The 25,222-nt window shown below is 49.9% G+C and overlaps 1 protein-coding gene across 7 annotated transcripts in view; it reads right to left on the reverse strand.

Annotated features, from left to right (window-relative positions):
* The window catches only part of DIS3L2 (DIS3 like 3'-5' exoribonuclease 2), a 345,141-nt gene that overhangs the window by 28,161 nt on the left and 291,758 nt on the right, over nucleotides 1–25,222 (reverse strand). For all 7 annotated transcript variants that reach the window (XM_019445568.2, XM_019445569.2, XM_019445566.2 and 4 more), the window contains one exon: nucleotides 13,516–13,595. In XM_019445568.2, the coding sequence (XP_019301113.2) occupies nucleotides 13,516–13,595 (80 nt within the window). The remainder of the gene's footprint in view (nucleotides 1–13,515; nucleotides 13,596–25,222) is intronic.

The raw sequence follows: 25,222 nt of genomic DNA on the forward strand, positions 1-25,222 counted from the left end.
TACAAATAAGTTGTATTTCCATATATCAGCAACAAGGAAAAAAGGAAATTCATAAATACCTAAATAAATTTATATGAATACCTAAATTCATAAATACATTTAAAACACTATGATAAACATCAAATGCCTAGGAGTAATCTAACACAAGATGAGTAAGACTTCTACGCAGAAAATTATAAGACAATATTGAGAAAAATTAAAGATATAAACAGATATCTAAAGAAGATATAAATAAAGAACAGGATATACCACATTTGTAGAGTAGAAGACCCAGTATCTTAAAAGCACCATAAAATCCCCAGTTGATTTGTAGATGCAAAGCAATCTCAATATAAATCCCAGCAAGTTTCTGTGCATGTGTGTGGCAACTGGCATGTGTGTGGCAATCTGATTCTTTTTCCTTTTTAAATTTTTTTAACGTTTATTTATTTTTGAGACAGAGAGAGCGCATGAATGGGGGAGGGTCAGAGAGAGAGGGAGACGTGGAATCTGAAACAGGCTCCAGGCTCTGAGCTGCCAGCACAGAGCCCGACACAGGGCTCGAACTCATGGGCTGTGAGATCATGACCTGAGCCGGAGTCGGACGCTTAACCGACTGAGCCACCCAGGTGCCCCGGCAATCTGATTCTAATATTTATATGGAAATGGAAAGGGCCAAGAACAGCCTGGATGTCCTTCACAGAAGAGGAAAAGGTGGAATATGTAGCTCTACCGGAGAGCAAGACTTTTAACAAAGGTGCAATAACGAAGACATTGGCACGAGAGTAGACGTTCAGATCCGTGAAATGAAACGGAGTGCGGAAACTGACCCGTGCGTTTACGGACACTTCACTTCTGACAAAAGTGGCACTGTGAGGGCAGTGGGGAAAGTCATTTTACAAATGATGCTGGTTCAGTTAGATAAACATGTGAGGGAAATGAAACTTTTATACCATATTCAAAAATCAATTCTTTTTAGAAAAAACAATTTTTTTTTTACATTTATTTTTCACAGAGAGAGAGAAACAGAGCACAGCTTGGGGAGGGGCAGAGAGAGAATGAGACACAGACTCTGAAGCAGGCTCCAGGCTCTGAGCTGTCAGCATAGAGCCCATCGTGGGGCTCAAACTCACAAACCTTGAGATCGTGACCTGAGCCGAAGTCAGACGCTTAACTGAGCCACCCAGGCGCCCCCATCAAAAATCAATTCTGATTACATTATAGATGTCAAATAGAAAGGGTGACACCATAGAGCTTCTAGAAAACAATGCAGGGAAATTTTGATGGTGAATTTTGTGTCAATTTGACTGGCAGGGGAATGCCCAGATTAAACATGATTTCTAGCCTGTCCGGGAGGGTGTTTCTGGCATGTTTATGAGCATCTGAGTCAGTGGAGTCAGTAAAACTGACCTCCCTCCCAAATGTGGGTGGCCGAATAGAACAAAAGGCAGAGGAAGGAGGAATCCATCCCTCTTCCCCCATCTCACTGCTCGGGCAAGGCACTTATCTCTTCTTCTCCTATCCTCAGGCTGGAGTTGACACCACTGACTTTGCTGGTTTTCAGACCTTCAGACTCTGCCAGGTTACCACCAGTTTTCCTGGTTCTCCAGCTACTAGATGGCAGATCATGGGCCTTCTCAGTCTCTACAATCACACGAGCTGATTCTTCACAATAAATCTCATTTTATATAAATATCAGTATCAGTGTACTATATGGATTCTGGTTCCCTGGAGAACCCTGATACAAACAAGTCTTTAGCATTTTGCTACAGGTTTCTTAAATGGGATGTAAAAGAATTAACAGTAAAGAAAAAGATTGCTACGCTGAATATCGAAATGGACTATATTGAAGTGTTCGCTAAAATTCCGCCAAGAAGAGTAAAAGAGCACGCTACTGAGTAGAAGATATTTGCAACATGTATAACCAACAAAGGACTCAGAATAGACAGAACAATCAATCAACAAGAAAAACAGAAAACCCAGTAGAAAACTAGGCATGAGATTTGGAAAGGCGCTCTGCTGAATGGCCACTGCTCGTGTGTTAAACGGGTACAACCACTTGGGAAGATTGTTTGGCAGCATCCGCGAAAGGGGCTATTTTTTCTGTGGCTCAGCAACTTCATTCCTAGGTACGTCCTCAAGAGAAATGCATGGGTATAATCATCAAAAACATGTACAAGCCGAATGATTTATAGTAACTCTAACTGGAAACAACCCAACATTAGCTGAATTCACGTACACTGACAACTCGTGATGGATTTACACAAAGTCTTCCAGTGATGAAAATGCACGGACGTGGCTAGATGAGGCAACAAAGACGAACTCTCACAAACATAATGCTGGAAGAAAAAAACCAGACACGGAGGAGAGTATACTCAATGATTCCATTCATCTAAAGTTCAAGGCCAGGCTAGACGCATCTACACTGTTAGAAGTTATGATGTGGATTCCTCTTGGGAGGAGAGGTGGGCAGGAGGGAAGCTCCCAGGGGCTGAAATGTTCAATTTCTTGACTTGGGTCATGCTTACGTGGGTTTGCTCATGTCTAGCGCTCCTCTGATCCAGGGGAACACAATTTGAGCCCTTTTCCTATGCACGTCACAGTTCCAAAAGAAGTTTTCTAAGTGAATTTATCGTAGACATCTATTTTCACTATTTCCAGTGTGCGCACTGTGGAAGACACCAGTGGGGTGGATGTTAAGTCCCCCTCCGCGTTGCGACGTGGATTGGCGTGCCCGCACACACGCGCTGACGTGTCGGCACAACCTCCCCACTGTGGCTGGCGCCCACATTTTCTCACTCTGATCAGTTCTGGCCTTAGAAAGCCAGCAGGAACTAGGCGGCTAGTGGTTTCTATTAGGGCTGGGCACCCTGGCCCGGCCGCATGGGAAACCTCTGCTCAGGAGATTCAATCCTCTAAAGCATGACTTCAGGCTCCCTGCCTCCCCAACTCTCTCAGTAGGTAGAGAAAGGGTGCTGACTCAAATGAGCTTCTCCCTGCCCTGGCCACCTGTGGGTTGCTTTCCATTTGTGGGAGACGGGGTGGCTGTAACCCGGGGGTAATGTCGGCCAGCCAGGAGGCAGCCACGCTGACCCAGGCCTTGCTGCCCTTGCTGCCACGGACCCAAGGGCGGTCCGGCATCACTCTGTGAAGCGGATCCAAGCCCCGCCTCCGCCATGTATCACGTGGCCGAGGTGGTATCCCAGGGAGAAGGCTGCCGGCTCTACCTCTGGCTTATAGCTTGACCTTGGGCAGGGCACCGCTCAGGGAATCGGTTTCCCTCCCAAAAGAACGGGAGTGTTCATCCCGCCTTCCCTTTCTATAGGGAAATCTGAGGTCAAACGAACACCGCACTTTGGCATCCCAGGTGTCCTTGTTGCTGTGTGGAGTGAGGTGGCGGGAGGGGCCGGCGAGCCACCCACCATCTCTCTGCACGGTGTGGAAGGGAGAGAAGCGTACCCCCCACCGATCACCATCTCGATGACAGCAGCTTAAGACGAGGTACGCCTGCGTTGCGCCAGGCTGAAGGCTGTGAGGGGGAACGGTGAGCTCACCACCTGCACTGGAAGTGGCCACCTCCAATGGCACGAGACAGCTGCCGGCCTGCTCCCACGAGGTCACCCCTGGCACTTCCCTCTGGTTGCCATGCCTCCAACGTCCCTCCTCCCCCTGAGTTTCCAGCTCCCCTTTCTCCTAAGCAAGGGCTTCACCGGGAACGAGAAGGGCTTTCTCCAGGCAGAGCGGGCAGTGTCGGTGGGAGGTCTGGGGTCTCTCGGGTAACCTGCTCGGCCTGAGAACTGGCATCAGGTCCCAGGTGCAGACATGAAGTGTCATTTCCACAGCACCGGGAAGTGTTGGTGTTGGTTTGAAGTTGTCGGGGCTGCCGGGAAATACCCCCTCTGCTTATCTGAGGTGAAGGAAGAACCAGAACCCAGCAGAGGGAAACGGATTCCGCTCGCGTTGTAGCCAGGAGCCCCCGCTCTCTCGCCTGCCCCGGCGTGGCAGCTGTGAAGAGGCAGACCTCCTGCCACCAGTGCGTAAGCTGCCTTACCGCTGGGCTGCAGCCCCCCCCAACCCGCCACTGCACTGGTGCAGAGCCCCACCTCCCGAGGGCTGCTCCCAGCTAGTGACCGTGACCTCTCTGACACGGTGACTCAGGCTCGGTGACTTCCCGTAGACTTGGCTGCGGCCTCAGACCCTTCCTAGCCAGTCCTTCTCCTTCCCCCTCCTCCACAGGGGCCGGACTTGCATCGAGGTCTGAAGACTCCCTCCCTGCCCTCTCCTGCCTTCTTCCCTTCTACTGATGCCGTCCTGGCACCTGCCTGTCGGCAGATCTGAGCTAACACGAGCAGTACTGCAGTGGACACAAGAAAACACACAGAAAGAGGGAGTCTGGGGACTGCTCACTCACTACCTGGCAGGCAGAGGGGCCGCTCTCCTGAGTGCTGCATGGGGGCATGGAGAGTGCCTGGCACAAAATGGCGGCCAGACCGCTCACAGATTTTGCCAGTGGTGACCTGGGAAAAGGCTTTTGCTTGACCTGGTGTCAGGTCAAGCATTTGAAAGCCTGGGAGGCGTGGTGTCCGCCAGGACCGTGAAGTTGGCTGGTGACCGTGAGGTATGCCGATGCCCAGGGACAATGGCAGACTGTGTGTCCTCAGTCAGAGGAGGAGAAGTGGAACAGCCAGAGGGGCCTCTTTGGCAGCTTGCAAAAACATGGCCACGCTTCCCTCGGGAGGCTGGCAGTGTCCCTGTGCTGGAAGACACGCACAGGTCCTCCTCTCTCCCCAGGAGCATCCCCTACCTTCTTTCTGGGCTGCCAGGCCCCTGACTAGGGTTAAGTGCCAGGATGACAGACACGCCGGGGATGTACTGGGCCGGATAAGGGAGGAAAGAGATGATACACAGAGAGTGAGAATGAGCCAGCTGGACTTGAGGGTCTTGACCAAAGGGGCCAGGAGATCAGAGGAGATGAGGAAGAATTCACGGATTTGGGGTATTTCATGGGATGTACAATTTAGCACCTTGGCAAAGACCCCAGGGGGTGGGGCACACTTGCTCCTGGGGTGGCCCTGAGAAGCCCAGAGAAAATGATACTAAGGCTGAGTGATGTGGAAAGGCATGGACTGTCCTGGCGACAGCAGAGGCAGGAAGAGAGAGGCTGAGGGAAGGGGCCGCGCAGAAGACCCAGCAGGGGCCCACGTTCTGTGGGAGCACCTGCGGGACACTCCTTTACCAGGGTCATCGGCACTGCACCGGTGAGAGGGACACCAGATCACTAAGGAGTCTGCTGGCAGTCTTCCTCTGTAGACCAGAGAGGACAACGGGGTGGGGGGTGGGGGGCAGCCACAGAGCTGGGCTCATTAACACTCGTCGGGATGACGGTGCCTGAGGAACTGGAGGTCAGGGGTAACGAGGCCTGGGCCCCTCTGAACCCCCAGGGCCAGCTCCTGCCAGGGTTCTTTAGACTCCAAGTGTGCAGGGGCCAGCAGATGAGAGGAGCAGTCATCTCGGGGGGGGGGGGGCGGGGTGGGGGGAAGGGAGGGATAATCAACTCAGATCAGAGGAGGCGCAGGCAGGGAGGCATGTGGAACTTGGGGACCTTCCTGGTGCTCCCTTGCTCCACTGTGAACAGACGTACAGACGTATGTGCCAATGCTGGCTTGAGAAGGATATGACAGCCAAGGGCTCAGAGACCTCACGATGCAGGTTTGGGTCAAACCACCAGCTAAGCTGCCAAGACCTGCTGAGGCGCTGGCTGAGGGTGAGAAGAATTTGGGAGGGACACTGGGGGGAGAGGGAGGGGAGGAGCGGCGGGGGCCCCAAGTCCCACTCCAGTAATGGAGGCAGCTTGTTCCAGTAGTTTCTCCCGTGGAATCTCCTCCTTGGGAAGAGGCAGGAGCCGCAGGGGAGTTGCTCCCCACGGTGGAGGGCAGAGGCGGATCTGTGCGGTGCAAAGGGTGGGCTGGGGCCGCCACGAGGAGCGAGGCAGGGATCTCCACGCAGGACGGCTCCCACAGGATGGGAGGTTCCGCCAACATGCAACACCGGTTCGAGGCGGCTCCACTGGCCTGGCTGAGCCTTGCCCGCCGGCCCTCCTTTCCTCTCCGCCTCCTTCACAGGGGCAGGCTGTGCCTGCTCGTGTTTCCTCCCTTCATCCCCCTGTACGTTTCTCACACTTAATCCTGTCCGGGAGGCTACTTGTCAGTGGACCTGAGCTGACCTGGCATGTCCTCCGTGACGAAAACAAGAGAGCAGGGAGAGAATCCCAGTGTGATGCTAAGCTCTGCCCGCTGGGTCCGCTCTGACCGTGCAGAGTGTCTTGAGACCAAGAATGCTGAGCCGGCCAGTCCCCTGGGGCAGCCCATCGCGTCAGGGGGTCCTCAGGTCCAGAAAGTACTATGTGCCCAGGGGCTGGGGGAAAAGCATCCAGGTGGGCTGGCAGGGTCCCAGGGCCCTGCCTCGGCCCTGGCTGTTGCCAGAAAGGCCAGTGGCCTGAGTGATGAAGTGCCCATGGGCTGCAGGGAGCAGAGGACGCGAGGACCAGTGCTGCCCTCTCTTTTGGAAGGCTGCAGTGCCGCTGTCCTTCGGTGTGGGTTTATGAAGGTGGGAAGGCACATCAGTTGAGGAAAATCAAGCTTCCCACAGGGAAGCTTTCTCGGACACCTCCAGGTGTTGGCTACCTGATATGGGTTTCAAGGTGCCAAAATGAGTCATCTGGCTAGTCAGAATAAACAGAAGATTTAGTTTCGTTAGTTCAGCAAACTAAGCTGTCCCACTGGCTGTGGGCGTCAAGGGAGTCTCCGGACCAGGGTGAGCCACGGGGAGGGGAGGGCACCGCACACCTACAGCCTGGGTCTGCCAGGGCCCAGGGCACGAGCCACACGGGCGGGTACAGGTGAGCACTGCGCCAATGGCCACCTCACGCGTCACCTCATTCCACTCTCCCCCAACCCGGAGACGTGTTGTCATCTTCATGTTCTCAACGGAGAGGCCGTGTCCCAGAGGGGACAATGACCTGCCCTGGAGGATGACTGGCAAGACTCAGACTTATGGTGACGAGTCAGGAGTTCCTTCTATCAGACCAGGCTGTCCACTCCCCCCAGGGGTCCGCAGGGATGGGAAAGCCCAGAATTTCCCAGACTGAGAGCTTCTGGGGCAGGCCTGCCAAGGAGAGGCTGGAACCAGAACACCCCAAGATTTATGTTGTGGAGAGAAAGGCAGGTGGTGAAAAGGCACAGCATGGGCTTTGGACTTGGCTTAGCGCTGGGGTAAAATCCAGGCTCTGCTCTTGACCACAGTGTGACCTTGAGCAAGTTAACTGCTCTCTCTCTCTCTCTTTTTTTAAATCTGTAAAATTATGAAAATAAGATCTGTCTTGAATGGTTTTGAAATTGAAAATAACCCAGGTAAGCCCAGAGCCCCATGTTGGTGATCTGTGGGCATTTAGGAGCTGGTAGCTCCTATCACCGTTACGCTGCATGGATCAGAAACTTGAGAGGGTCTGGCATGGTTAATGCTCTTCGTAATTATCACTAGGCCTCACTATCCAAGCGAAAAATGGGAAGCAGTTGATGTAAATAACATATTTACAGAGTTAAATAAAATTTTTGCAGCTTCTTTGTTCTACATGTTAGTTCTTCAGAATTTATAAACTATCCAGTAAGATAGTTTTCCCTGATGTCGTGAGTAATTTATCCTTATCATAATTGTACAACAAATAAAAAGACAAAGGCTGGAAAGAGATTTGACTCCCTTGTAGCCAGGTTCCTTCTCTAAAAGATTAAGTTAGGTCCCCCCACCCACTCCCTTCGTCCAGTATTGGTTGCCAGGTCCTGGGCTAGGCGATGGGGGCACTGAAATGAACAAAACAAGGCCCCGACCTTACAAGGGCCCAGCCTGGTGGAAGCATTCAGAACCAATGCCTGAGCTACACCGTACTGTGCGGAACGCTGAAGTGGAACCAGACAAGTGAGGCACGGGACCACGGAGAAGGGACACTGGCCTCAGCTTCAGTGACGGCTGTTAGGGCTGGAATGGCTTCCCGGAAGAAGTGATACTTGGCTGAGAGTGGAAGGAGAGGCAGATGGGTGGGAAAAGGGCTGTGGGAAAGAGTGGGGTTCTAGAAACAGGGAACGGCGCAGTCGCACAGAGACATATCGCACATGAGAGGCCCAAGGTGGTCTGGTGGGGGTGGGATACGGGGGACACTGGAGCAGGCCAGGGCCTGATGGCAGAGCTGTCTTGCTGGTGATGGAGGCCCAGCCCCTTCCATTAGCCCATCAGCCTCTGGGGGTCATGTGAGTGTTCACAGGGCCCAAGACTACACTGGTACCTAGCAGCAACTCTCAGTATGCTTGCTGAATGCTTGAGTATTCAGATTCACACTTTCAAAAGTTCATCCAGACTTCTGCTTCTGACAAGACGGTAGACCGAACTGATGTGGGCCTTGTTCCCAACACAAACACAGAGAAAAGACAGATGAAATAGACGACAAGAATAATTTAAATACAAAACTGAGCATGAGAGAATAACGGGAAAATTCCCAGGTACCTGAACTACAGAGCGAATGAAGTCAAAGGCAGAATCTTCATCATGGCAACTGAGGCTGGGATCATCAAACTCTGATATAGTTACAGGAGCTGGGATTTTAATGCCCACGGGAGGTGGAAGGCCAGGCCGGGGACCTGGAACTGGGAGCCTCACGGAACGCCAGGGGTCCAGGAAGGGCCACTGGCCATCAAACAGGGCCCAGGGAGACCCTTCTCACAGCCCAGAGGAGGTCTGTGTGTGGTGTGGAGCGGAGGTTTCTCTGCAGAAAGGAGACCCCAAGCCCGCACTGCGTGTGGGTAAGGAGGCTGGATATACACCACCCAGGTTCTGGGAATCTTGAGCCAAGAGGTTCACACCAAACTGGCTGAGCCTCTGGAACTTGGGGTCCCGGAAGAACTAATGCCAAGGCGATGAAAACACACATCTGCAACCCATCGGCTCCCACGGTGAAAACGATCCCTACTTCAGATGGTCTCCTGATAAAGAGTGAACCACCACCGCGAGCCACCATGAAGGCGAGGCTTCAGACACAACATGTGGGAGAATCGGTACCCTTAAGACTAGAAATAATCGAACACTTGAAAGAGGCTATATGGATAAACAGAAAAAATGAAGACACGAAAGGAACAGAAACCATAATAAAAACTAGGATGCTAAAAAACAAAAAATAAAAAATAACAGGCTGATTTTAAAAAGCTCTGAAGAGAACTCCTAAAAATTAAAAATAAAAACGAAACCCTCAAATTTGGAAGGTGTAGTAAACAGCTGATTATGAATAGCTACAAGGAGATTTGTAAACTCGAAAACAGATGTTTTTGAGGAAGTGCCAGAATACAGCACTGGCAGAAAAGGAGATGGGAAAAGGAGAGGAAAGACAGAATAACATGGCAGGTTTCTAACAGGAGTTCTAGAAGGAGAGATCGGAGAGAATCAAAGAGATAGCAGAGAAGAGTTTCTGGAATGGGAAGAACGACACTGAATCCCCAGCAACGTGATAAAGACGGATCTACTCAGACTGAATGCAGTAAAACTGCGGAACCCCAAAGACAAAAATAAAGTCTCAAAAGCCACCAGAACAAAAGGCCACGTGAAGCTCTCTCAGCTGCAGAGGAGACAGGCACCCGTGTGGTGCTCCAAAGTCCCACAGCACTCGGCTCCCCCGCCTCCGCCCCACGAAGAGGCATCTGCATCACCCTGGTGGGGCTGCCACGTGGTCTGGGGTTGACACAAACCCCTCGAGGCTGTGGAGTAGGTCCAAGTCACCGTTGTCACCGTTTGTGCCTGCTACCTAGCACAGCACGTGGTGTGGAGCAGGGGCCAAGGGAATACATAATAGATCTCATGAAGCACTTATTTGCTTTTTTGGGTCTGTTCCGCTCTGTGAAGAGATCTCCAAACCCCAGTGTGAGAAACACAACTCTCGATCAGTCCCGGATTCACTGGATTGCATGTTAAAGGCGGTGAAGCTTTCTGCAACAGGAAAAAAGAAGGTGGTCCCCAGGTCCATGGTGCTGACTGGTAGTACCTGTTGGGGTCGGGTTGCGGAGAGACCTCACATCTCTTAGGTGCAGCTTTGAACAGCTTTTGGGAGGCTGACGACATGATCTGAGTGAAAAGCTTTACTCCTCTAACCCCAGGCACAATAGGACAGCTTCTTTCCTCTAATGACCTCAAAGCTTTAAGAATGTTTATGTGAACCGTGCCCTCCAGCTCAAGAAGAGGCAGGGTCCAAGTCCGGCCACATATGGACAAGTCCCAGGGCCTGTCCTTGGAACTCAGTGGCAAGTATGAGTCCCTTTATGCAGATGGAGAACGGGATGACATCAAGCCCCAAATCAGGACTACCAGGATGTTCCAGGGAAGGAAGCATCCAGGGAAAGCGTCCAGGGTAAGGGTAAGAGTGTCCAGGGGAAATAAAAGCAGAGTGCCTATTTTCAGGGACGCTCCATTAAAAAAAATTTTTTTTTGTTTATGTATTTATTTTGAGAGAGAGAACATGAGTGCACGTGAGCGGGGGAGGGGCAGAGAGAGGGAGAGAGAGGGAGAGAGAATCCCAAGTAGGCTCTGCACTGTCAGTGTGGAGCCCAGCGTGGGGCTCCATCTCACGACCTGAACCGTGAGATCATGACCTGAGCCAGAATCAAGAGTCAGACGCTTAACCAACTGAGCCACCCTAGTGCCCCAGGGCCGCTCCATTTGAAAGGCAAGACCACTGGGGAGAACCATCCAACAGCCTCCATACTCACTCACAACACCTTCTTTACTGACAGATTGAATGTGGCAGAGATAAATACTAAAATGACTACGAATTATACTGTGGGACATACCCAGATAAAAGTAGTCATTTCAATAATTAATTGTACCAAACAAATAGTCAGATACCAAGCTAATTCTTTCACATACAGAACCTCATCTCTCTGCTGCTCTTGAATTCATGTTATTGGCTGAGACAACATGGGCCCCTTAGGGCCTGGGGCAAAATATCCTCATTTCCTGAACACCACTGTTATACAAATACTGGGATTGAGGCACTCCAGGGGAAATGACCCTAAAAGTGAACAGAGAAATACAGCGCAGCGCCTAGGGGAGAGGAGAAAGTCACAGTCAAGTTCACGGGATTCTCCATGCTTCACTTCACAATTCACACATGGGGAGAGGAGTCTGCCTTTAGACAGAGTGCATCGCACAGAGCTGAGGGCCGTCAAAGACATGTGCGCCAGCCCCTTCCCTTCTCAGTACTCTGTTAGCTGCAGCGACAGCTCGCGGACGCAGCCCTGCCAGCACTGGGAAAATAGAACAGAATGGAAGTCATGAGATACATTCTGTTTGGGAAGGAGAGGCAATCAACACTTCTGTGGGCACTTTATACGATAGGCTATGATGATGTCTTTACCATGTCAGTCCAATCCCCATGACGATCATTCCCCCAGTTACGGCAGAAGGTATCATTAGTCCCATTGTTCTTAACAGATGAAGAAACCGGAGGCTCAGACCTTAAGAAATTTGTCCACAAATTGAGAATGAACCTTCAGACTGCCTCCAAGATGAGCCAGAGAGAACCACAGAGAGGAGTCGCTGAGGCATTTGATGGCCATAGTTTCCCGGATCGTGGCTCCTATCTGCTTTCCTACACAAATGCTTTCGGTTACACATCTCTGGGGGCCAAAGCTTACCAATATTTACACCCCCTAAATTCTCCTCTTACGTTGCTTACTCTGAAAACATGCTAGGCGTTGGGGATTAGGCCAAGGAACAGAACTAGGCTATCTTTTCCTCTCGGCTCCAAAGACTACCTAAGCTGTGGCTGCCGTTGCACCTCTGAACTGCTAAGACATGAACCTAAAGGAAGGAAGGCCGGTGTCATCCTCCCACTGGACAAAAATGCTGCCAACCTTTTTCCCAAAGAGGAGGGAGTCAGGTCAGAATTGGAGTCTGTAAACCTTCCGGGCTGAAAGATGGGTTTCTGCCGCCACGGTCTGTGTGCACGGACGAGGCTGCCGTTCGCTGCCACCAGGCAAAGCACCGGCCCGGGGAGCGCAGGCTGGCACGGACGGCAGCTCATGGCTGATGTTTCTCTTACTCCCTGGAGACGCTCGCACTTGCCACCAAGGAACTCATTCAGTTGTCCCCACCAGTCCCTGGACCTGAGAAGCCCAGCCCTGCTGCTCTGATGAATTAAGCATTATGAGAAGCTGTGACGGTATCTCTGACAAAATGGCCTAGAAACTCTGGAACTCCAGAAACAGCGCCATCCAAGAGGACAGACGGTGGGGTCAGAGGGCGCTTGGCCAGTCTGTCCTAAAAGACTAATTTGGTAGGAATGGAGGGTATGCAACACTTACTGTGGCATCCTCTAAAGATAAATTACAAACAAGAATAACGCCTTGAGGGTAATACGAATGGAGATTTGGTCATGAAGGCACCCGGTTGACCCATCTTCCACCCATAACAGAGCAAGAGTTCTTCAGGAAGACCCAAGTTTCTCTTCTGGAACGTATAGTTCCACTGGCATGTGCCCATTCGATTCCTTCCACTGGGTAAAATTAAACGCCCGGATAGTTAAACAATTAGTCCTCGAGTCCAGGTTGAAACCGTTCTTGTCATTGACTGGGGTTCCCAAAAGCAGCAACTTGGGACAACAACTGTTGTTCGTCTGTTCTCTTCCTAGAGTAAATGTGATCGTGCGGACTCTTCCTCACACAGCTGTGGCGAGTGCCCTTGGGCAAGTTACATTCCCTAGACTTTAGCTTCGGCAAATATGACAATGATAACAATGAACGAACAACTCTTCGGGTTGCTATGAGGATTAAGTGGGATAATGTCATATCCCCAGTAGTGTGCCTGACACACAGCAGGTAGGTGCTCACTAGTAGCTGCCGTCGTTGTCCATCATCATCACTGTCATTGTCATCATCGGGCACTCGCCACCACTTTCACGGCCTCACAGGCAAAACTACGTGGTTGGAGAGGCAGTCTGTGGGGAAGTGGAGAGGTGCTATACAAGTATGCCAGGCGCCACCTTGCTAATCATAAGATCACCGACTGAGATCTCCGTAAGTACCCAGAAACCCCCCAATTACAAAACTCGCAAGGTAGGCTAACACAGCAAAACCTGTCCACGTACGTGTAGTCAGACGGAACGACAGCAAGAGCCGAAGTCACACCGTGAATGAAGTTAGCAAGGACATCGTTGGAGACAGAGTGGGGGTGGGTCCAGAGGAAAGCTGGAGCCTGGGAAGGAAGGTCTGCTTCTGCATATATGTCTAATACATCCCATACGAGTACTTCCAGTCCCGTCTTTAGGAGCCAGATAGATTTTACAGGAGAAATACTTTTGTGCCAGCTATTTGCTAACAGAGTCCCCCAAAGTGTGGTTCTCTTCCCGACCATCCCTTTGTCTGAGAGGTCCAGCGTAAGGCAGCCCCTAGGCGCTGCCTCTCCAGGACATGGTGAGGTGACCCTCCTTCCCACCGGGTGGCTTACTTGTTGCTGTCACGGTACTCGTAGATGTGACATCCTTGAGGCAATCCAGTCTCGTGATCCAGAGTGAAAGCAAGTTTTAGCTGGAGAGAGAGAGAACAGAAAAATAATTAAGTCTAGGCTGCATGTTTTATTCATTCGGACGGCTGAAATGAAAAAAAAAAAGCAAAATCACATTCCCTCCAGCTGACACGTTGTGGAGAACCCGGGCCTGCCACCTCTGGGAAGAGCCATGCCTTACGGGCCACTGTCATCAGTGAGGACTGCTACTGGACTCTGCTTATTCATTTAGCAGGTAACCGATTATTTACTAAGCACTTACTTTGTGCCAGACACTGAGCTAGCTGATGGGGAAAGAACAGTGAAGAGAGGCAGAGAGGGGCCTCCTTCATGGTAGAGGCGGCAGATAATCAATTCATACGAATGAGTGAATGAATGAATATCAAGCTTCCAATTAATATAGGTTCTCTGAAGCAGGAAAAAGACTCCCGCATTTCGACAGAAGTAAATAACCTGAACTAGACTGGGAAGGAGGGAAGGAGGAGGGGGCTAACTAAATTATGGGGGTGGAGGATGGGGAGAAAAGGAGATTCTCGCTGGCAGAGAGCACAGCATGTACAGAGGCCCTGATGCAGGAGTCCGGGCACTGAAGGGTAGCTGGTAAGCCAGAACCCAGTAGGTACAGGGGACATGGTGGTCAGTGATGCTGCAGAGGGAGGCCAGGGCAGAACTTGCAGAACCTCGCTGGCCCCCTTAGAATTACCCGAATAGCAAAAGAAAAGCCTTTGGTGAGGAATGGGTAGATGACATGATCAAAATTAGGTTTTATTATTATTTTTTTAATTTTTTTTAACGTTTATTTATTTTTGAGACAGAGAGAGACAGAGCATGAACAGGGGAGGTGCACAGAGAGAGGGAGACACAGAATCTGAAACAGGCTCCAGGCTCTGAGCGGTCAGCACAGAGCCCGACGCGGGGCTCGAACTCACGGACTGTGAGATCATGACCTGAGCCGAAGTCGGACGCTTAACCGACGGAGCCACCCAGGCGCCCCATAGGTTTTAAAGATCTCTCTGGCTACTGTGTAGACAGCAGGCTGTAGGGTAGAGCAGGAGGCCACCCAGCAGCGTGGGTGAGCAGTGATGGGGGCTGGGGCTAAAAGGTTGGGGAGGGGGCCCAAGAGGCAGAGAGAAATGGACAATTTAAGAATCTACCTCAGAAGTAAATGTTGAGGGGTACTTGGGTGGCTCAGTTGGTTAAGCATCCAACTCTTGATCTCAGCTCAGGTCATGATCTCACAGTTTGTGAGATCGAGCCCCGCGTTGGGCTCCGTGCTGACAGCACAGAGCCTGCCTGGGATTCTCTCTCTCCCTCTCTCTCTGCCCCTCCTAGCTCTCTCTCTGTCTCAAAAATAAATAAACTTCAAAAAAAGAAGTAAATTCTGAGAAGTAGAGGTGACGGGACATGCAGGGTTCCATGTTGGGGAGTGAGGAGGATGGAAAAGAAGAAATCAAGGACAGTTCAAGTTTTTGACTTGAACAATCACTCAGGCGACTGTTCCATTGCTGAATCTGGGGGTGGCTAGAAAGCCACAAGTTTGATTTTGGACATATTAACTTTGAGGCACCCAGTAGCTTTCTCTGATTAGGGACGACCGGAAACGAGAATCTGGTAATGAGGTCTTGGTTTCTTTCTGGATTCTGGAGGGGAGTGCTCAGGTGAGTGCAGAGCTCCATCTGGGTTGCTGGGAAGCAAGAACTCAGGGAGGCTGTGCGTGTCCTGCTAGAGCGGAGTTGGATATGGCAGCTTTAACATTTCTAGACCTAGAGCCAATTACTAGATTTACAAATTCACTGGGTTTTTAAAGTGCCAGGGAAATTTTAACTAAAATTAACTGCACATTAGGAGGGTACATTATTATAACTTTTTTTTTTTTTTTTTTAACTGCAAGGCTGTTAACACAGATCTGCATCATTAGATGCTGGACGATTTTTCTCTTCCTTAGAGGGAAACAAGCTTGGAGGAATGGCTCGTCCTCTTACTGACCCAGATGAAAATACAAAAACAGAAACAAGCCCTTCTTCACCAACATGAAGCCAGGAACTTCAAGTCAAAGGCATGTTTTCCCTACAGAGCACTGCTTGGATCTTCCCAGCCCTCTTTCAGTAAAACAGAAGTTAAAAAAAAAAAAAATCTATTAACTATACCATTTTCTCTTTACTTCCCTCTTTGTAGCTGAGGCCAGGCCTATATTCATTTGGTCCATTGCAAAGACTGCACCACTTAGAAATTTTCAAATCCTTTGACTCAGTGATTGATGAATGTATGGTTTAGAAAAATTACCATAAATATAAGAGGAAAAGTTTTTTTTGTAAAACCGTTCACTTCAGTATCATTTATTGGAAAGCCTCTAAAAGATAAGCAAAAGCAAAGTGGTTAGGTAAACTCTGCTATATAGTCACATGCAAAAGAGCAGCCATGAAGAATTTTTATTAATCTAGGAAAATATCTGGAAAAAATCAGGATGTGTACTTGATTATGTATCAAGAAAACTATGTAAAAACAGAACAAAGACCACATAGAAGAAAGACTGGAAGGAACAATGGCAACAGTGCTCCTTTCCTTTCCTTGCCTTTTCCAAATTCTTTACGATAAATGTGATGAGATATAAGCTGTAGTCTTTAGTCATAAGGGAGTTATGGGAAATTTCATTCTGGGGGATTCTTGAGGTGAATAAACTGTGAATACAAATTTAACAGGTGAGTAAGTAGAGGTGGTGATGAGGCAGGGGAGAGAGGTATGGGACAGAAGAGTGCTCATACTTATTGAATGTAGAACTCGTATTTATTGAATACCTACCAAGGAAAGGCTCTCCTTTACCCTGACCACAACCATCTGAATTAGGTATTACAATTTCCTTTTTACAGGGGAGGAACTTGAGGCTAAGAAAGGTTAAGTAATTTGTCCAAACCACAATTAGAATTTCAGCTAAAACCCATGTTCTTTCCACCTCACCGGAATTACAGGACTTGGTAATGGTCTGGATGTAAAGCCTGCCAGAGAGGGAGGCATCAAAGATGATGTTTAAGGTGCTCTGCCTTGGGCAGCAGGGCAGACGGTGCTGTTACGCACTGTGACAAGGAGGAATGGCAGGTTTGGAAAAAGAGCTTGAGTTTAGTTTGGGAGTGCTGATTTTAAGGTGTCTGAGAGGCATCTTAGTGGAGATGAACAGTAGGCAGCTTGTATAAACAATTCCGAACTTTATAGGCAAGACTTATCTGGAGGTACAAATTTGGAAGCCTCTAAATAATAAGTAAGATGGTGACTAAAGCCATTGGTGTGGATGAGAATGTCCTAAGAGAGTATGAAGAGTCAAAATGAGGTCTTTGACAGAACAGCTGTATTTCAGAGCTGGGCAATGGAGACTGAGAAGGAGTGGTCATGGAATTTTGAGTTATGATGTTACAGGAGCCAAGAGGAGAACATGCCTTAAGGAGGGAGCAGTCAGCAGCATTAAATCCTTTTAAGAGGGCAAGTAAGGGAGGAACAAACATCCAAAACAAAGAATCCATTGGATTTAGCAACAAGGACTCTCAGGAGAGTGGTGGGAGCAGAGATCAGGGTGTGACGGGGTGAAAAATGAGAAGATAAGGAAGTGGGGATCAGGAGCGCATGTAACTCTTTTAGCAAATTAGACGGTGGGGGCAAAGAGTCAAGGTGAATGGATTGGAACAGGACAGGACAATAGGACGGGGGCTTAACGGAGAGTGTATTGTTAGATAACAGGCTTGCTTGAATGCAGATATAAAAGATGCACTACAGAAGGAGGGCTCAAAGACAAAGGAGAGATGGAGGTAGTTAAAACATCAAGGTGTCCGAGATGACAGGAGGGACTGGAAACCAACATACAAGTGGAAGGGCCTTTCTCCACTGCAGCAGTAGGGAAGGCTGGGCAGGGATGCGGATATATCTGTGGATTTGGCGGGGGTGGGGAGCAGGATGGGGGATGGTGGTGGTTTGGAATGTTCCAGTTTGACTTTGTTCTTTTCTGAGAATTAGGAGGTCAAATTATCCTCAAGGAATGGAGGGTTTGGTGAGGGAAGGAAAGGAGGTTGGAGGAAAGTGATGAAGGCTTGAAATCGTTTCTTTGGAGAACAGGAAAAACCGTTGACCAGGGAAGAGCACGAGGATTGCCAGGGAGCATTAACGGTCCAGCTGAGGCCACAGGAACTGAAGTTACTGTAGCAACCATCTGCCCAGATGTTGATTTTTTTTTCTAGCAACTTAGACATTGGCATGAAGAAAGTTAGGCTGGTCCAAAGCTGAGCATTTGCCAGGAAGGTTTGAGGGAAGAATAATGGAGCGAGGGAGTAGAGATACGATATTGGCAACAGATGCGCCAGAGACTCTAAGGGGGAACAGGCAAGAAATAAAAACGAAAGGGGCTGATGGGAAGGAACCAGAAAGATCCTGGTGACAGATGTCTTGTACGGAGCTAGTATTTATCGAGCGTGTTCTCTGTCCTTAATCCTCTATTAAACAGCCCCGTGAGGTTGGTTCCTATCCATATGTTACAGAGGAGTTTTCAGTATTTAGCCCAAATTAGCAAGTAAGTTGCAGAACTAAAGTGTGATCCACATTGCTAACCACTGGACAACACTGGCCTCCTGAGTGTCCATGAGGTCAAGGAGAGGAATTGTAAGAGCGTCCATGAGGGAGTGGGGAGCACTGGAGGCTGCAGTCAGAGAGGAAGCTGCGTCTGACCTTGGAGACGGGCAGTCAACCTCAACATGAGTAGCAATCAAGGAATGGAGAGTTGGAGGTTGGGATGAAAAGGTCCTCCATGAGAGGTGTGAAATTCGCCCAGGACAATAACACATTTCCCAAACGGATCCACAAAGTGTGTCACTGTGGGCGTATAGGTGCTTTGTAGGTACCTACACAAACGAATGGGTCCAACCGGCCCATGAGGCAGACCTAGGCACGGTATCCAGCAGTCATTTCCTCCTTCCCAGTGATGCCCTAGATTTGTTCAGCTAGTTACCCTCCCACTCAGTCCAGGGAATTCAGGGAGAAGCAGATCCAGTTTCCAGGGCTGGGCCTGACAGTTCGAAGGTAATCATATACACCTTTCAGTAAGGGTCAGGAACCCAAGCCAATCAGTGCCTGGCATTTCCTGGAATTGGAATTCCCTAGGGATTGGTTCAGGAATGGACATGTGACCTAACCGAAGCCAATGAGATATGAGGGGATGTTTGCGCTTCTGGGCATGAGTGGCCAGAGTTGTTGCAACTAGCTTGTCACCAGCCTAAGAGTGAAGCCAACTCACAGACGAAGCTGCCCTTAAAGACCCGCGGAAGAGCAGAGTCACAGCCTTGACTGAGCCGTGCCTGGTCTCTGTCGGGCTTCCAGACCTCTACTGTTCACTAAAAAAATTTGTTTAAATGTTTATTCATTTTTTGAGGGGGGGGGGGCAGGGAGAGAGGGAGGCACAGAATCCGAAGCAGGCTCCAGGCTCCGAGCTGTCAGCACAGAGCCCGACGCGAGGCTCGAACTCACAAACCGCGAGATCATGACCTGAGCCGAAGTTGGACCCTCAACAGCCTGAGCCACCCAGGCGCCCCTTCTACTGTCAGACACATAATACGTCTACCCACTTCTTGGTTCCACTCTCCACAATGCAGCTGAGTTATCTTTCTAAAACACAAGCCTGATGACACTTCCCTCTTTAAATACCTTTGATGGCTCCCTTCTGTCTATATGCCACAGGTATAAAAATGAATTAAACAGCCTGGGATCTCTGGGGGTTGGCTGCTCACGTGAACAAAAATGGACTATAAAGAGGGATGGTGAGGGGGGCATGTGCTGAGGAGAAGGTGCCAACCAGGGAGGACCTCAGGGTAGGTGACGGGAGTCTTAAGGGACAAACACGAGTCTGCCTGAACAGGGAAGGATGCCCCTAGCCCGTCTGCTCCTGCTGCAAAATTCCATGTACTTCTCCCACAGTGTAGAGCTCACTGCGTGAGTTTGGGTCATGCCATCTACTTTGACACCTCTGGCCCTTCCTTAAGCTGTGACTGCTTCTAGGAGCACCCTTTCTGTCTATGCCAGCAAGACCCCACACATCCTTTGAGCTTCTCTTTGTGAAAGTCAATCTTTCATTCTTCCCTCCTCTGGTAACTGGAGGTAGGGCCTCTCTGCCCCGTGAGTCCGAGGGCTCAGGGTGGAGAGCTTCACCAGGCACCCTGGCACCCAGTGTCCCCATCACTGGCCACCACAGGTGCTCAACGCATGTCACTGAGCTGACCTGCTGAGACTCAGAGCATTTTGTTTACCTATCAACAACCGTCCAGTCACCCAACTTACAGCCGGAATCTCCGTCACCCTGAGTTTGTTTTGCGTCCTCTTACTTCGGTGAAGAAATTCTGCCTCACATCTGCCCCCCTCAGTAACTGTCCCCCGAGGAGAAGCAATGGCTCAAATCCCCTTGGGACCCAGGTGCTCCATTTCGCCAGCGCCTTTGAAGATGCACGCAGTCCCTCACTCAAGAACATGTACTGTGTCCCACGAGCCCAGCACAGCAAGGCAACAGGCAGGCCTACGGGCTGTGTCGAGACTGCAGGGACCCGCCCGTGGAACCGCTTGGTTTGGAATGCCCATCGCTACGACACTTCACCGGGTCCAGCTTTCCCTTTTCCAGAGGCAGCTGCCACTAGTCAACCTTTGCCCCGGGGAGGACGGTTTCCAATTGCACCACATTCCTGGTGCTGGGTGAGAAGAGAACGAAGCCCAAAAGGCAGTAACAAGGTCACTCGGTCAGCCTTCACCAGCAGAGGAAAAAGGCCTTTCAGTGGGTCTAGTTAGAGGCAAGGCTTTCCTCTGGACAAAGGCCAGGCCAATCTCCCGTGGGCAGGAAATGGAAGAGCCTTTTACTTTCAGGGGGCTCAGGCTACGTCAAAGAGGAGGGCAGGGGCCGGGCAGCTAGAGTATGAGACTCCTGCTAGGACCCCTTTGGACCCAGCCCTCCTGCTCCAGGCAGGGCCCCAGGAAACTGGCAGTGTGGGTGATGAGGGAAGGGGCTAGGACTGTCGGGAGAGAACAGTCCTTCCTCACTCGCCAGGGGAATGTGGGTTATAGGCCCGTTGGGGCTGCTGGGCCCGCAAGAGGCTCTCCTTCAGTCCCTCTGGGCTCTGGTGGTGGGGGACGGCGAGGGGGGCAGCAGGGTCATTCTTCCTGCAGGTAGCACGGGAGAGTAAGAGTGATCGGTTTAGGACTACATAAGCCTCCCCAGGGAGGAAGGAATGCCCCAGGCCAATCAGCAGAGGGGTCCATGCAGCCATTTGTAACCGTTTGAGGAAATGTGACCTTATTTTGTATGCCAGCCCAGTGGAGCCAATGGGCCAGATGACATTCGTAAGAATAACTGAAAAGGAATCATGGAACAGGACAAGAAAGGGTGGCTAGAGGTGGTGATCCAGATGCTCCCCTGGGCTAGAGAGCAAATCAAGCTTCAGTCTGCTCAGGTGCACAGTTCCATAAGTCATGTTCCCGGAGAACACTGTGCCCAGGCCACTTGGCATTAAACTCCATCAACTAAGGAAGATACCAGCTCAGAGCTTCTGGTACTTTTGAAAATGCCTGGCCTGACCTTGGGAAGGCCAAAAGTACATTAAGAGGTTTAGGAGTTGCCTATTTTGTCCCCAAAAGCTTCAAAACGACCTCCGATGAGCAACCGGATGTCTCTGACCGTGGCCCAGACACCACTTGCAGGCTGCTTTGTGACTGAGCAGAGGACCTGGGAGCCAGGCTCCGGGTTCCTCTCACAGGGGTGTAGTGAGGGAGGTAGCTGGTAAAAGCAGAGTGCTGGTTCCGGAGCCAGAATCACTCTAGTTCAAACCAACATGGGTTCTCCAGGAGGCCTGTGAGCCTCCTTCAATCTGCTAGCTATTAGGACCAAGGTTCAAACGCAGGTCGAGGACCAGCCTGGGAAGCCTCCAGCCACTGCATGGTCGGCTCTTCCCCTCACAGTCCACTGGTCTTGCGGGGTGTCCAACTCTTCCTGAAGCTGAAAGTGGCAAATCCCAACACACTTCTGACATTCGGGCATGCCATTTATGGCCCTTTCAACGAGCAGAAGTTACTTCTACCTGAGCCTTGGATTTGTAATTGAAAAATCTTATTAGAAGGAAATCTTCACATTCTCCGAGGTGATCTTTGGTTTTTCTTGTTTGGTTTGGCTCTCCTAAGCATTATTTCTTTTTTTCCATCTACTCTTTGCTTTCTTTTATAAGACAAAGATGCTGTGGACTTGGCTTCCACTTGGTTCACAACGATTCTATGGCAATGTATTAGGTTTCTTTCTCCTAAGTCCACTGAAGTCTTTTTGGACTTGGAGAGAGCTTTTTAAGAAAGAACTTGCTCATTCAGCAGGATTTTCCTCCCCACCCCAAGCTCTGGTTCTGACCTGGAAAAAATAAGAGAAAGAACGAGAGGATCCTGCAGTCCTGACGCTCAACTTCCCAAACCACAAAAAAGAGCCAGTAACGTAATCATGGAGATTTCTGGCACCTTGGTCTTTCAAGAAAAATACATCCATCTGCTGGCACAGGGACCCATCAAACTAAATCCTGTGCAGCACGGAGTTCCCGATTCATTAGTGTTGGAAAGTCTATGGCGAGGCTGGCCGCCCCACCGGAGGACGCCTCCCTGCAGCGCCGTCTGTAAACCCCACAGCTGTGTTTTCACTTAAGGCCACTTCTCCTGACTCCACTGCACCTTGTTCCAGAGGCTCGTTCTACTCTCATTAAGGCTAAAAATGACAGGACAAGAATTCTCCAATGCTGAGGTTTTACTCGTCAGAAGAAAAGCTGTCTCTAGAGCTCTGGTCAACCCAGAGGGAAGGCTGCTCTTCAGTAAGGAACCCACGCCGGTCGGGTCATCCTAGGTTTGCTTCAGTTAACAAGCCTGTCACCTGGCTTCTTCTGCCTGCCTGTCCTGCTGCTTCCTCTTCTGGGGGCGTCTGCATTGCCCGCCAGCAAGGCCAAGGGCAGTAGAGCTCTGGTGGTTCTTGCCCCACAGCCCCTCCTCTGCCTTCACTCCTGGGTGAGACCAGCATCTCCATTAGCAGAACAGGACACCCGCTCTAGCTTTCCTGGTCAGGTCTTGCCTGGTCACTGGGCCAAGTGTTTGCTCCTTCAACTTCTGAGCAATGTGACAACAGTGACTGTAAAGCGTGGTGAGCAAGTCTGCATGTGTCACATTCAGTCAGAGGCAGGGACCTGCAGCCCGTCTGCTCATCCTACTCACAGCTGGAGCACTGTGGATGCTTCTCAGGGCCCCGTCCCTCCCGCAGAGCATGGCTGCTGCTTTTCTGGTACTGAAGTCAGACAATGTGATGCCCGGTCACAGGAACTATGCTCACTCTTACAGATGTCATTACTTCTGCCTCCTTTCTGTGGCAGTGGTTTTCTTTCTACTGTATTCATCTCCCTTGTTTATTTCCTTTGTTGTAAGTCTTTTCAAATCCTTTTTGGAAACTGAGGATGGTATACATAAATAAAATACGGGTCTTCAAAATAAAAGCCAAACAAACATAAACATATGGGATCCGGGCAGGTTCAAATATAACCTGATTAAACAATGATCATGACGGTAGGCATTCAGTTCATGGAAGAAAGAAAACGGGACATTCTCATACAATCCTCAGAGCCAGTGATCAAGCTGGCTCTATTCTTGAAAAAACAGGAGAGAACAGAATGATCTTCCAGGGAATTGGCCTCAGTTTCCAGGGACTTGAGGAGTCGGGGAGTTATATAACCCCAAGCTGGGAGCCAGCAGCTCTGGCCTCGTCTCTGTTCTCTCCCAGACTCCAGGTGGTGGTAGGGTTCTACTGGCCTTAACCTTTCCACCTGTAAAATGGAGCTGAGTTCATTTACGTCATCCTTGTGGTTTGTTTTATGGATGAATGTGAGATACTTTGTAGGTTTACTGGAATAAAGTACCTGTAATAAATCCCTGCTCTACCTGGGAGAAGAGATGCTCTGAAGATTTCAGAAGGACTAGTGTTCACATCTTTAGATATTTTTAAAAATGTTTTTATTTATTTTTGAGGGGGGGGAGAGAGGGAGAGGGGAGAGAGAGAGAGAGAGAAAGAGAGAGGGAGAGGGGAGAGAGAAAGAGAGAAACAAAGAGAGAGAGAGAAAGAGAGAAAATGCAGGTGGGGGAGGGGCAGAGAGAGAGGGGGACAGAGGATCTGAAGTGGGCCCTGTGCTGACCGCAGACAGCCCGATGCGGGGCTTGAACTCATGAACTGTGAGATCATGACCTGAGCCAAAGTCGGATGCCTAACCAACTGAGCCAAGCAGGTGCCCCTTGAGATGGTTTAATGAGAGACAAGCGGCAGTAAAACATTCTCTTGCCTATGGCTGTCTTATGCAGCCAAGAGAAACTGTCAAAGTTCATGACTTGATTCCATGTTCATTCTGCTTCCTTCCTCCCAGACAAAGCCAAGTATCTGGACACCCATATTCTAGGACAACATTCTGAGGTCCATTCTGGTCCTGGGGCGGCCAACCTACCATTCTTCCCGGTTTGTGCAAGCTGCAGTCAGCCTGCAGCAGAGGACTTAGCACCCCCTGGGAGAAGAATCGCGGACAATCACCACCAACCAGTCACAAAACGCCTGTTGATTTGACAACACTTACTGGATTGTTCATAACAATCTGGAAGGGACACCTAGGAGGTCCCTACCTGTGGTTACCTGAGGTTCCTCCTCTCATCCAAGATAATTATTAGTGTCTCAGCTATTTCATTATAAACAATATCTCTAATTGATGCCATTCTATCTGTGGTAAAAAGAGGGTGTTGTGAAGTTTGAAGAAAAGTAAGTACAGAAAGAAGTTTGTCCTTAAGATGAAATGCAAAAAAAAAAAAAAAAAAAAAAAAGGACAGAGGTCAGTGGAGGGTACCAGGAAGGGCCAGGATCCAGTAAGGAGGAAAATGGACAGACTTTCTATTTGGCTCGCTAACTGAAAAATCAGCTTTGGTAACAGAGAATCCTTGGATAATCTCACATAGTTGAAAATCATTTAAGAAACTACACATGATGTTAAATGTTACAAAAATAAGTTTCATAATAATCTTAGGGGAACATTTTCATTAAGCAGACAGTGGTTTTCCCTCTGGCCTGTGGATATTCTCACTGGGGGCAGAGGCTCTCATGGTCTGCAGGGACCTTGGGGGTCCTCTGCTCTAACCTTCTGCCCACTAGACTGGACGAGTTCTCCTTCCAGCACTTCTAAGAGTTCGTGCTTTTGCCGAGACCCTCCTGCCTGGGACACGGGCTTCACAGGATCAGGGAGGAGGTCACTGTACTTGTGAACCGGTGGGCCGATCAACAAGCACCCACACCAGGAGGTTGGCTGCGCAAAACGGAAAGGAACAGGCTCTTCAGGCTGTCTGGTTTTGACTCCTGGCTTTTCTCCCCATTAGCTGTATTCCCCCAGGGGGTTATTTTACCTGTTTGCACCTCAGTTTCCTCCTCTGTAAAATGGGGATGATACTAGTGCCAACCTCATAGTTTTTTGTGAAAATTAAATGAGGAAAAACACATCAGAACAGCACCTGCCTATGGCAAATAGTCAATAAATGTTCCTGTTGCCACAAGGCCCGGGGTTGTATCTTGTAGTGAACTGATGGCACGCTGGAACAA

This window comes from Panthera pardus, unplaced genomic scaffold, assembly GCF_024362965.1.
Source record: "Panthera pardus isolate Hobbes unplaced genomic scaffold, ASM2436296v1 HiC_scaffold_10, whole genome shotgun sequence".
Lineage (NCBI taxonomy): Eukaryota > Metazoa > Chordata > Mammalia > Carnivora > Felidae > Panthera > Panthera pardus.